This window comes from Solanum pennellii, chromosome 8, assembly GCF_001406875.1.
Source record: "Solanum pennellii chromosome 8, SPENNV200".
Taxonomy (NCBI): Eukaryota; Viridiplantae; Streptophyta; class Magnoliopsida; order Solanales; family Solanaceae; genus Solanum; species Solanum pennellii.
The window spans coordinates 61,773,118-61,785,881 of record NC_028644.1 but is presented as its reverse complement, the minus strand read 5'-3'; the positions used below and the strand labels follow the sequence as shown (position 1 = coordinate 61,785,881).

Here is a 12,764-nt window from a genome sequence, read left to right as displayed (position 1 = left end):
TTCCTGCATGTTTTATTTTCTAAACAATATATATATATTTTTTTGGGTATAAAAAATTATTAAACTAACTTCTTTTATAGTGTTGTTTATATATAATAACTAAATGAGATTTAAACGTTAAATATCAATATATAACCTTTTATTTTTTAAAATGAACAACTAAAATCAAATCTCTATTTTTAATGCAGAGATCAAGTTAAATGGAACAAAAAAGTATATAACAATATATCATTATAACAATTATGAAATTTCAAATAAAAAGCTACCACTATAAGGAGGTTTCACAATATAACACATTTGAGTCCAACATTAAAACAAAAACTTTTTAATCCGAAACATCAAAAGGGACACTCTTTAAATATACACGCCAAAATGGACAATTCACTCATTTATGAGTTAACTATAACTACTATCTTTTAGTAACGTTATTCCCGTCAACTCAAAATCCATCTAAAATAATATCACACAAACTTTAAAGGTAGTTCCCACAAATTGCTGAGCTACAATTTTTTTTAATTAATTTCTCACGTGAATCTATGGCTCTTTCTTCCTCACCTGAAGTTGTTCCTTTCTTCAACAATAAATATGAGTTATTCACTCCACATATTCTCATTCATCTGAAAGTTTATATATTCAATTTAATTAGATGTTTGTAAATACAAAGAGCATTGCAAATGAAAATATTAAGGAATTTAAGAAATTCCTATTGTAAGTTGAACACATCATAAACTTTTGGACAAGGAGATGTGTCTCCAAATGAAGAATTCATATCTGAAAAAATAATTAATTAAATTTTTAAAAGTTTAGAAACATTATAAACTAGAAAAACAATTGAAAATGTTAATATCCATATTTGAAAGCATAGACAAAAAAGTTCAACAAATCTTTTTTTTATTTTTATTTTTTTTACAATTTGCCCAATTATTAACGAACTCTATATATTTTTCATAAAAATAAGATTGAAACGTAAGTTCTAACTTGTCTTAGTTGGTTCAATTTTGTTTTTAAAAAATATATTAGAGTTTGCTTGGAATTGAATAAATTACAACATTTTTTTGATAGAAGATCGGAGTTCCCCTCACGAAAGAATCCTAAAAGAAATTATTAAAAATACTCTATTTTAGTTAATAAATTTATATATTTTTTTAAAAAAGAAATAGATTCATCCCTTATTGAACAATTCTAATTTATATTCTTTTAAAAATGTGACATCTTTATTATTTTTTATATATAGTGATCCTCTTACATATAAAGAAAAATTCATATAAATAAATTTAAATTTTTCAAAGATAAGAAGACTCAAAATTGAAACTCACGATTGTAATTTATATAGTTAAATTAGTACTTAGTAGTGACGTTTGTTGATCTAAATATAATAAACATCATTATTATTGAACAGAAATAAGAGGATTCGTTGTCCTCGTCGACTTCAATAATTTTTAATTTTTACGAGTGATCTAAGTAAATAAATAGTAAAATTTATTTTATAAAATTCTTTTTCAAGTTTTTAATATTTTTATTATGATAGAAGTCATGATTTTATATATATTTACGTGACAAACTAATAAAAAGAATTATATTTATGAGCAATTTAAATTAGTGTAATATTATTTTAAATGAGTTTAGAGTTAAAAGGAGGATTATAATGTAAATACTGATAATTATAATTTCCTCATAAATGAACAAACTATTCATTTTGATGTGTGTTTTTAGAAAATTCTTTTAATATTTAGGGTTTAAAAAAATCGTTTCTTCCAAAATAATCTTATCAGTTTTGACATATAGCTTCAACATGGTACGTAGTATAATAATTTTAATAATTGTAATAATGATATAGTAGTAAGATTCGGAGAGATGCATTTTGTTGGAAAGTTCCAATTTTGTTCTTCACTTGCAGTACATATACGCAAATAAAATAAAATAAAAAATAACAAGTGATTACTCTATTTATATTAGTCCAAAATCTTGACTTGTTTTTCACCTCAACTGATCGGAATCCATGGCGACGGTGGAGACAAACGACGCTGCTTCAGAGCTCCGATCTCAGTTCCTCCAAGTCCTTCGGAGCCGTCGTCCTTCTGAAGGTTTCTCTCCTTTTTTTTTTTTAATGATCTTGTTAATGAATCGATTGAAGTTTTGGGGAATAAATTGAATTTGAACTTTACTGATATCATGGATGTCAAGCTTTTAACTTTTCGAATCATAGTTCTTAGTCAATTTCGTGCTGTCATTGTCAATCGATTCTAGCATTTGTATTTACCTTTTTCTGCAATAACCCGTCAAAATTAGTTGCCTTTTATTATTCCCGCATTTTATTCATTCTTAGTATAATTGCTGCACAAATTAACTATTTCCACCCATTCTCTGGGTTTGGGGGTGGGTGGCAACTTCCAGTTTTAATTTTTTTTTTTTTTTGTGTGTGTGGTCTGATTTTGGAACTGAGTAATTGATATAAGGTATTATTTAGAAAGTGAAGACTAGAATGGAAAAGAAAAGTGTAGCAGCATGAGTGATCCAAATCTAATTAGATGGTTGCAATTCTGTAAGATAATTAAGGTTGGGTTCATTGGAGACTGAAGTTGTGAGTGGTGGAGAGTTTTGTTCTAATCTTGTTTCATGGAATGAGAGGATAGAGGAAGTAGAAATGACTGTCAAGGATTAGAAGAGATGGGAGGATGACATTAGTAGTTTACTTAGCAGGATGAATGAAGCTGAAATCTTGTACAATAACGGTTCTGTAATCGCCCTTTCTCTTTAGATCATTAGTTCTATCTCTTGGTAGATTCAATAAATTACTGTCAAAATTGTGTCTTTTTACTTACTTTATCTCTTGGGTGATAATTAACAAATTTTATTGTCTGGTCTAGCTCCTCCCTGTTGCCAACTTATATTTTGCATGTTAATTAACAAGCTTGTATTTGCTTGCTCTAATACTTTCCAGTTCCACTATCTGTAATACCTGGAAAACCTGTGAAGGATCCGTTCTTTCAGGAATCTCCAAAGCCAACCTTCAGTGAGGTACAAAACTATTATGATTTCTTTGTTCTGCCAATTCTATACTGCGGAGACTTCATTTTAACATTTTTATCTGAAAATACAGGCAATGGCATCATGCCCAAAGGAAGATATACCCAATTTTAATGAACTGCTTCAAGAGGAAAATTTCTACCTGACTACTGAGGTGATATGATTTTAGAAGTATAAATTCGCCGATTACTTATTAGTATGTAACCAGATTCTGTTTTTTAAGCGATGTACCTCCTGAGTAGTCGAATAAGCATTTAGATGATGATCTTCTGACTTCTGAGATGTGGTTACTTTTTAATAATCTATTTGAGATGTGACTAAATTAGGTAGCTGTAACTCTCTTACTGTTTGCAGGAAGGAGTGCAAGGGCTCTTGCCTGTATTGGTATTGAGCATGAAAGAAAGTGAAAAGAAAAGGAGGCCCACTATTGTTTTCCTGCATAGTACGAACAAATGCAAAGAGTGGTTGAGGCCATTGCTTGAGGTGACATCTGTTGTTTTCTTCAATATTCTTGAGTTATCACTGCAGTGGAGTAAGGACAACTTTTTCTTTTAGGGATATGCTTCAAGGGGATATATTGCTGTTGCAATTGATTCTCGATACCACGGAGAACGTGCAACCAGCATCACAACCTATCGAGAGGTTACTATTTTGATTTTTGCTTATGTGTATATTCAATTAGCTTATATAGAAAAGAGTTTTTCTCTCTGGATGCTTATGCAACAGTGGGCTATCCAAAATTTGTGTTATGTGGTTCTAAATCATGTTAGCGTTTGGTTGTTTGATGGAGCTTCTTGTTTGAACTCTAGCCCATGAAAGGCCTAAATATAGATGATTGGGAGTAACCTAAATGCAGGAAATACTCTCTCACAATTGGCTTCACAATGAGGATACTCTCTTATGAGTAGTTTTTATAATGAGAATAAGTAATGGTAGTCCAACCAATTATGCTTGAATACTACTGTACCTGGTCGACTTGATCTTGCTAACTTCTTCTTTTTCTTGTAGTACAGTCCCTAGTGTCATCATGGAAAAATGGAGATACAATGCCGTTCATATTTGATTCGGTAAATATTAAAAAAACTAACCTGATTCTACCATTTGAGAAGCTTGGTGAAATTTTATTATTATCTTGAACTGCCATGATTAATAATTGATATATGGAGCTCTGAGCATATCTTTTGCTGAGCTTTGAAGGTTTGGGACTTGATAAAATTGGTAGATTATCTTACTGAGAGGGAAGATGTTGACCCATCAAAGATAGGAATCACTGGCGAGTCTCTTGGAGGTTTGACAAGTGAATTAGTAGATTTACATAACAGTATCTTAAAGAACATCAAGTGCAAATCCATTTTTAAACATCAAGTTGAAATACATTCTGCCTTGTAGGTATGCATGCTTGGTTTGCCGCATTTGTTGACACTCGCTATTCTGTGGTTGTCCCCATAATTGGTGTTCAGGTACCTTGTGTTAAGTATAATAGGATCAGTGATAGATCTTAATTGATAGAATATTATGATGAGAATATTGAAACATGTTGTAGGGTTTTGGATGGGCAATTGAGCATGATAAGTGGCAAGCAAGAGTTAACAGTATCAAGGCTGTCTTTGAAGGTGAACACAAGTCCAAGAACCTTATTAGTTGGATCAGCTACTTTACTGTTGTCTAGATGTTTCCCATCACATCTGACTCACTTGTTTGTTACCAGCTACTTAAGTGCTACTTATACAGTTCTTTACTTAACTGTTTTACTTGTTTTGTTTTCAGAAGCAAGTGCTGATTTAGACAAGAGTGCTATTGATAAAGAAGTAGTTCAGAAGGTCAGGCTGATGACTTCCATGTTTAACTTCTTTTTTTCATTCATGCATTATGAGAAATTCAAATACTGTAGTCTTCCTGCTGCTCCTCAAAAATATTTAAGAGACATTCATGTGATGTGAGATTCGGCAGACTACGAGCTATATATTAGTACACCAAAATTAGGTATAGGATGGGATATGTACCTTACTTATAACTCATTAAATTTTGGGGAAGGGGTGGCGATATGTGGCCTTATATTATTACATTCTAGGTAGCCTAAAGGAAGTTTTATTGGAGCGAACCTGAGCTATATGCAGTGGTTGCAGCCTTGTAAATTTAATCACCTCTGTCAAAAACCTGAAATAGAAAAGTTCGTTCCTCCAGGTATTGGCTGTCTGACAGCATTATAAACATTCATGACTATTTGAGTAGTACAAGTTCGCGTTACAGTGTTAGGAGTTATGAGAACTGATTGATCTTAGAGTTGGAATAGATTTGAGTTCATAGTCTTAAATATCATACCTGTGATGCTTCTTACGATTTTCTTTGTAAGTTGAATCTCATACATTGTTAAAATCTGTAGTAATGGAACTATCTGATGTTTACTTAATAGCATATCTCACCAGGTCTGGGATAGGATTGCCCCGGGTTTGGCATCTCAATTTGATGCACCATACACAGTTCCAACTATTGCTCCACGCCCATTACTGATTTTAAATGGTATAAGAATCTACATCTTATGTAATGACAAAAGAATTTGTCACGTTTATTACCCATCAATCATCATGTGCTCCTTTCCTTCTCTTGCTGTCTAAAGGATAAATCTACTTTTCCAAATATTGTAGGGGCAGATGATCCTCGTTGCCCACTAGGTGGCCTTGAAATTCCAGAATCAAGAACTCTCGAAGCTTATGAAAAGGCTAACTGTACTCAGAATTTCAAGGTACTTACCTCCAGCCTACTTTTCTGTGAAAAGAAACATAAACTTTTTTCCTTACTTAGCTATCATTAAGTATGAGTTTTGAGGACCTTAAAGGAATCAAATGAACATATTATGGTATGAACTCACAAATAACTGATTATGAAGTGGATACTGCTACAAATAAATACTTGAGTCTATGAATAACATGTTTAAATTTATTCTTTTTAAAGTTATTTCCATGAAACTAGCGAGTCGAAGAAGGGTAAGACTCAAAGGAGTAGTGCCGAACTGTTGTGTGGGGAGACTCGTGCAGAGATCATTAAACTATAAGCCTTAGTGGTTGACCTGTTTCAATTACTTTTGAGGACCTTTTAATTGTTTTCCCTTTTCCATTCACTTCATTTGGGATAACTTTGTCTCCAACTTGTTCTTTCGGACTTTTCAGACTCTTTACTTCAATCCACTCAGATGTTCTTCACACTGTCACTTTGTAAAAATCTAACCGAATTACTTAATCAAATCTCCAGAATAATGGCTTTCCTAATACCAACTGGTCTTTTAGTTCTTGGATTTTACTTCTCTGTTGCAACTTTCAAGTATATATCTATTTCTTGAAACTAGCATTGCTAAAGAACAATTCCTTTAATTTACTACCTTCTTTTTCGGGTAATCAATCTTCTTAGGTTCTGAAATGCTTGTTTTAATAATTTTCAGCTGATAGCGCAACCTGGAATTGGTCATCAAATGACACCATTGATGGTAAAAGAAGCAAGTGACTGGTTTGACAGATTTCTTAAATTCTAATCCCCAGTGTACAACAAAATCTTGAAGGATAGCTGTTAAAGATTGCAATTTGTATTATTTGCTTGTATTTGGACTTCCATTTCTTTTTATGTTATGGCGTCTATGTTTTCCACGAGGTGTTTATTTTTGGACAGAAGAATAGTTCTCCTGAGAAGTTTGAGGATTTAAGGAAAATGGATGTCTAGTCCCGCCATTCTAATTTACGTGACACTGTTTAACTAGCTACAAAGCTAAAGAAAGAAACACTTTCTTTAAAAAAAAATTGTGGTCCAAAACAAATGTTTGTGTGGTTATAAATTGTTTTGTTAAGGGTAATAAGAAAAATTTAATGTTAAATTTTTTCTAGTTATAGATTGATAATATTCTCTTTGAAGTCGACTAAAAAAGAATGTGCTATGTAAATTGGGACACAGGGAGTACTAGTTTTGGTTGAATGAATAGTTGATATACATGGTTAAAATTACTTTTTATCTTTTTACGCAAATGTTGAACCCCTTGGGCTAGTTTTCGTGTAGCTTCTTTCGATTTTGAACCCCTTAATGAAAATTCTGGTTCGTCTACTCGTCCATTAGGAAAAGTTCAGCCTACATTAGAAGGGAATACTTTGAAGAAAAAACTTTGGGATACTTCATTCACCTTTTCTCATATGATTACATTATAGAGCCAACTTTGGAACCATACAGTTTGGCTTCTTTTACATCTACCATCAACTAACTTGAGGGAAAAGAATTTCAAAAAGTTAAAGAAATCAAACCTAATTGACTAATGATTTTACATAATGAAACTCCTATCTAATCCCAGTGAAAACTAAATTTTACTCCTTATTTCCAAGCAAATAATTCAGCATGATCGCGTTCCTGCTGCTTCTGCATTTCATTCTATATGATAGTATCTGGAGTTAGGTCAACACGATCCCCCCTACGATGCACCATGAAGGTCGAAGGACATCAATCAATCGAACAAATAAGCTATGATATATAGATGAAGATGTACAAGAATGGTTAGACTATCCTTACCAAAGGTAGACCTTTTGCAGCTTTCTGTTCCAAGAATGTTGATGGCTTAAAGAAATCGCCATAGGCCTCATACCAACCTTTTAGCTTCGAGTATATGTACTCAGATCCAATCGTGTCAGCCCAAAACATGACGCCTCCACTGCATAGAATATAGTCTTACAGTCATTACAATATGTTCAATAGCTAGTACGTACAGAACAGACGATGAATTATCTACATAGAGATGGCCTATTTTCAGCTTTCTACTTACGTTTCTGTTGGAAATTTGAATCCATGGACAGATGCAATGTCAATATCAGATGCTCGGACAACTATTCCTTCCTCAATAACTCGACAAGCCTCATTCACCACTGGAAAAAATATCATTTCTAGAATTTCTTCATCTGTCACAGATATTGGCTGCAGAATCACACACAACAAAATCATGTTAAGCCTTATATCACTCGAACATGAAGATTATAGCATTGTTTGTTGTTACGCGTGAATGTTTAATCAACTGTAAGTTACAAACCTTTCCAGCAGGAGCAATATTGGTAAGTCTCATAGACTCCTCAACAATTTGTAGCACAGAGTGATCAGCTTCTGGCTTGCTTCCTTTATTATACGTGTAATATCCTTTACCATTCTTCTTACCTACGACATAAGTACATATACATTTAGAAAACTAGACCACTTTAAAGGTCATTTAACTTCTGCTATTGAAACTTCCATTTCCTTCAAAATTTTGTTTCCTTAAATATGAATTTGAGAAATGTTTTCAAGCCAAGAGTTGAGTGGAAAACATAAATGTGTTCGTTCAGTACCTTCCCGTCCATTTTCTACCATTAGTTGAACCAAGGGTGACTGAAAAGCGCGGTCAGGGTAAGCAGCAACAAACTCTCCTACACCAGCCAAAAATATACCATAACCGGAAAGATCCTGAAGCCTGCATAACATAATATACTAAAATGTTAATATGAACAAACTTGGTATAGATAAACAGAGGTGCAGATATATTGTGTATGCTCATGTCAAGATGAACAAGTTTCAGTCTAGAGAAAAACTTACTGAAAAGGACCAAGTCTCATGCCAAACTCAGTGATAACGCGGTCAATTCTGAAGATATCAACGCCTAAATTTGCCAACAGGTCTGGTCCTTGCATATAAGGGAAGAAGCTTCGGTTGACAGCAAAACCAGTACAATTTTTCACTACAATGGGGACTTTCCTCAAAATCTTAGTGAATTTTATCACATCAACAATTACTTGTGGAGAAGTATTTTCCGTCCTCACGATTTCTACCAGAGGCATCAAATGTGCAGGACTTCATCCATGAAAATGAGAACAAGAATTAAGCAACAGAATAAGTCAGTAATAGTATATAATCTCAGAAGGCAAAAAGTCTCTACAAACTTTGAACCTCACCTGAATAAATGTATCCCCAAAATGCGATCTTGGCTAGTTGTTCTTTTTCCAATCACATCAAGACTAATTGTAGATGTGTTTGATGCAAAAATGCACTCTGAAGTACAAACTTTCTCTATATCCTCAAAAATTGATTGTTTCAGAGATACATTCTCGTTAACAGCCTGAAAGAGAGAGTCGTATATTTCATCAGAAATACGTTTGATATGCATCAGCTACAAGGATACGCGAAAGACATCCAGTATGAAAATAAAAATAATGATTGAGCATGGTAACTAAGAGGAAGAGGTGGTAAATGTATTACCTCAATAACCATGTCGACGTCTTTTAAGTCCTCATAGTCTAAAGTTCCTTTAAGAAGAGACAATGTCCTTTTCATCTTATCCTGATTCAGCTTTCCTCTTGTTACAAAGCCTTGTAGATTTGCTGCAACACAAATAGCATAACAATATTTCAGACTTGACTTAATGGAACATTACATAATTATATATACAAAGAAGATATTCAACATGTTATACTAACCTTCAACTGATTTCAAAGCTTTCGATAAATATTCATGATTAATTTCTTTAACTACAACACTGATGTTGCTGATAATGAGAGCTGTAGCAATGCCAGATCCCATTAATCCACCACCAACAACTGCAACTTTTTCTATTCTCCGAGGCTTAAGCCCAGTATCAGTAACACCTGGTACCTGTAAATTGTATTACCACTTTATAAGGACCTAGAAACAGTTCCAATTTTTTTGTCCATTCTTAATTAGACAATGAAAAGCAGAATCTATGGTATAACACACAAGCATGCTAACCTTTGACGATGCACGTTCAGCCAGAAATACATGAAGAAGACCTTTTGCAGTATTTGAGAGTACTAGCTCTTTAAATACCTTTTCTTCCTGCAATAAGTTACAACATAGATTATAATAAGCACAAACCAAACAGAGGAGTTTTTGGGAAGACATCCTACAAATCACCAATCTCTAACCAGGGGAATCTAGATATATATATATCGAAGCAAAATATATACGTAATGGACTTTTGTGTCATAAGATTGTTCACCTTAAGTAGACCAGAATATCCTCCAGCTACAATGCCTTCTTCGATCACATCAAGACAGGCTCTATAACGAGACACTGCATAGCTTTGTCTAGCACTTTTCAGTATCTCGAGTGACTCATCCTTAGGTCCAAGTTTGTCCGTCTTTTCAAGAGAATTACAATTTGGCTGGCGGCCTTCAACAATGTCAAGTGCCCAACACCGAGCAACTGTCAAGAGCTCATCCGAAGAGACAATGGCATCAATAAGACCCAACTCCTTCCCTTCTTCAGAAGTTATAGTCTTGGATGACTGTTCATATTTACACAAAGCTTCAGCTTCAGCAATCTTTACATTACCATCTAAACTACGTACAACGACTGATTACATAGCGTATGCTATACTTACCATCAACATATCAACAGCCTTTGAGGTCCCAACGAGCCTCGGAAGCCTTTGTGTACCTAAAAACACATGTCCAATTAGTTCTCCAAACTTAAAACAGAGAGGTATATCGAATCGTAAACATATATAAAATAAATGTACCTCCACATCCTGGAATAACTCCAAGCTTCAGCTCAGGTAAACCAAGATCACATTTTGGCGTGGAAATTCGAGCATTACATCCCTACACAATTTATAAACAAGGAAAACAATTATATTAAAATGTTGAGAAACATTGAATTATAATAAAAATGAAAAAAAATAGAACAAACCATAGCCAACTCCAAACCACCACCAAGAGCAAATCCTTGAATTGCAGCAACAGAAGGCTTCTTCCCATCTATACATATCATATGATCACCAAAGTTTTAGTTACACAATCAAATTACTACTATATATTAAATTACCAACTACTTTAGATTATGGACATACTTTCGATTTTATTAACCACTAGACCAATCGATGCATCGGGTAAAAGTGATATATCTCCTGGAATTTCAAAAGGAAAAAAACTGGTTAGCCAGCACTAGGTGGTAAACACACTAGTTGATCAAAGTGTGGTAAAATTTACCATGCTTATGAACATTCTCCATAACACTGATATCCAAACCTCCACAAAATCTACCATCAGCACCTATAAATATACGAATCTTAGACGACAAACAAATTAAAATGGAAGTATTAATCTAGCACAAATACATTAACAGGTCATAAATATCATAACAATGATAGAACAAATTTGATTGATCACTAGGAAATATGATTACTCTATTGTAATTTTCATTCCATATGTTAAAATTTACAAGATGTTAAAAAAAGGAAATGGGCATTCTTATTTTAAACGAATTTAAAAGAAAAGTAGGTCAAATAAATTGAAATGAAAGGAGTACTCTGAAGCAAGATGCTATTCTATTCTATCGTAGCTCAAACATGGCATTTTTTATTAGCCGTCCATCAAAATAATAGCCAACAAACATATTTTATTTTTTTTGTGTATTATTATATAATTTACCTAAAATATACACTAATGTGTATTTTTTTGTGAGAGCAAAACTTACCAGTAAGAACAATGGCCTTCACGTTATCGCAATCAATAGCCTCTTGATAGCATCTCTTCAACTCCTCAATTGCTATGATATATTCATAATCACACTTAATAACATTAATACAAGGATAAAAAAAAACAAATAAAAAGAAAATAAACAAAAATGTACTTTCTCATTAAAAAAAATAAAAGATAAATATTCTGTTTGAATTATCTTATTTTAAATGTTCTAAAGTCAAAATAGTTATTAAGCAATTTTAGAGCGTTTGAATGAATAAAATTTTTAAAAAATGCTTATAAGCATCTATTTTAAAATCAAAATAACGAAAATAAATCAAAAATCAAAAGTTAAAACTTTTAACTTGTAAATTTTGATTTATAAGTCAAGTCAAAAATCAATCTGAACAGAGTTTATTATTTAGAGTAAGAAAGAAAAAGGAAAGAACCTGAGAGAGTCAAGGCATTAACAGGTGGATTATTCATAGTGATAACAGCCACACCATCATTCCCAATTTCCATATTGATAGAACCCTTGTTTGCCATTTCTTCTATATATAGTAAAGTAATTTCCTATATATAATTCAAAAACACAAATTTGGTAAGCTCTTTATCTCATTTAAAAAGCTTTACAACATGTATTGACGCTACAAGTTACTCGTTCCATTCGCTTCTACTTGTCTAGTACTTCGGACTCATATCAAATTATTTCACAAGTCCATTAAAAGACTATATACACCAACTAATATGAATATCATTTACTATTATTTCTTACGGAATGTGCAAAATTTAAAATTGAACAAACAAAAACGAACTATGAGAGTATATGTTATTACTTTTTTCAAAATGAAGAAAAAGAGAGAGTAATTAAGCAAGGCTATATATAGTTTGCAGACCAAAATTACAAGTGTTTTTGAAATGAATGAAGAATAGAAAGTAGATCTGTGCCTTTTAATTTTTTGTGGAAGCTGTGATTTGATGAAGGACGAGTTTGTTATGTTGAGTGAGTGCTCTATTTATATGCAAAACAATAAAATAAAGGGCCACTCAAATTGGAAAAAAAAAAGAAGCCAAATCAATCTATTTGCAGAGCTACCAATATAGACTCAGCCTTGACTTGCCTCATCGGAGAAGCGGAATTAGAAATTTTACTAACGAATAAAAAATTTTAAAAAATAATATTATATATAAAATTAATTGAGAAAAATATTTAAAACACTTAAAAACTCAGCGTGAATAATTAGTTTTATCTTCGAATATTAACAGTCT

The 12,764-nt window shown here is 32.6% G+C and overlaps 2 protein-coding genes across 5 annotated transcripts; one reads left to right on the top strand and one right to left on the bottom strand.

Moving 5' to 3' along the window:
• The first annotated feature begins 1,852 nt into the window (after nt 1-1,852).
• LOC107026810 (putative hydrolase YtaP) lies at nt 1,853-6,756 on the top strand. The gene is made up of 13 exons (XM_015227899.2): nt 1,853-2,084; nt 2,942-3,018; nt 3,101-3,181; nt 3,382-3,510; nt 3,583-3,669; nt 4,041-4,094; nt 4,225-4,315; nt 4,417-4,487; nt 4,571-4,640; nt 4,795-4,847; nt 5,454-5,547; nt 5,673-5,770; nt 6,464-6,756. Exons 1-13 carry the CDS (start codon nt 2,000-2,002, stop codon nt 6,551-6,553), a joined length of 1,080 nt encoding a protein of 359 aa, XP_015083385.1. The 5' UTR covers nt 1,853-1,999; the 3' UTR covers nt 6,554-6,756.
• A 400-nt stretch (nt 6,757-7,156) lies between these two features.
• LOC107027206 (peroxisomal fatty acid beta-oxidation multifunctional protein AIM1-like) lies at nt 7,157-12,541 on the bottom strand. Of its 4 annotated transcripts, none has more exons than XM_027918855.1 (19): nt 12,444-12,541; nt 11,945-12,068; nt 11,512-11,583; nt 11,025-11,087; nt 10,886-10,942; nt 10,726-10,793; nt 10,556-10,637; nt 10,418-10,473; nt 10,034-10,321; nt 9,784-9,870; nt 9,495-9,669; nt 9,277-9,398; nt 8,973-9,136; nt 8,617-8,871; nt 8,373-8,494; nt 8,081-8,202; nt 7,820-7,968; nt 7,570-7,708; nt 7,157-7,471 (listed from the first exon to the last, which is right to left on the bottom strand). In XM_027918855.1, the coding sequence occupies exons 2-19, from the start codon at nt 12,039-12,041 to the stop codon at nt 7,457-7,459; spliced, it is 2,133 nt and encodes a 710-aa protein (XP_027774656.1). In that variant the 5' UTR covers nt 12,042-12,068; nt 12,444-12,541; the 3' UTR covers nt 7,157-7,456. The 4 variants fall into 4 exon arrangements, with proteins under 4 accessions (XP_027774656.1, XP_027774657.1, XP_015083873.1 ...); XM_027918856.1 differs by having other exon boundaries at nt 12,392-12,481; XM_015228387.2 differs by having other exon boundaries at nt 12,332-12,458.
• Nucleotides 12,542-12,764: the final 223 nt, after the last annotated feature.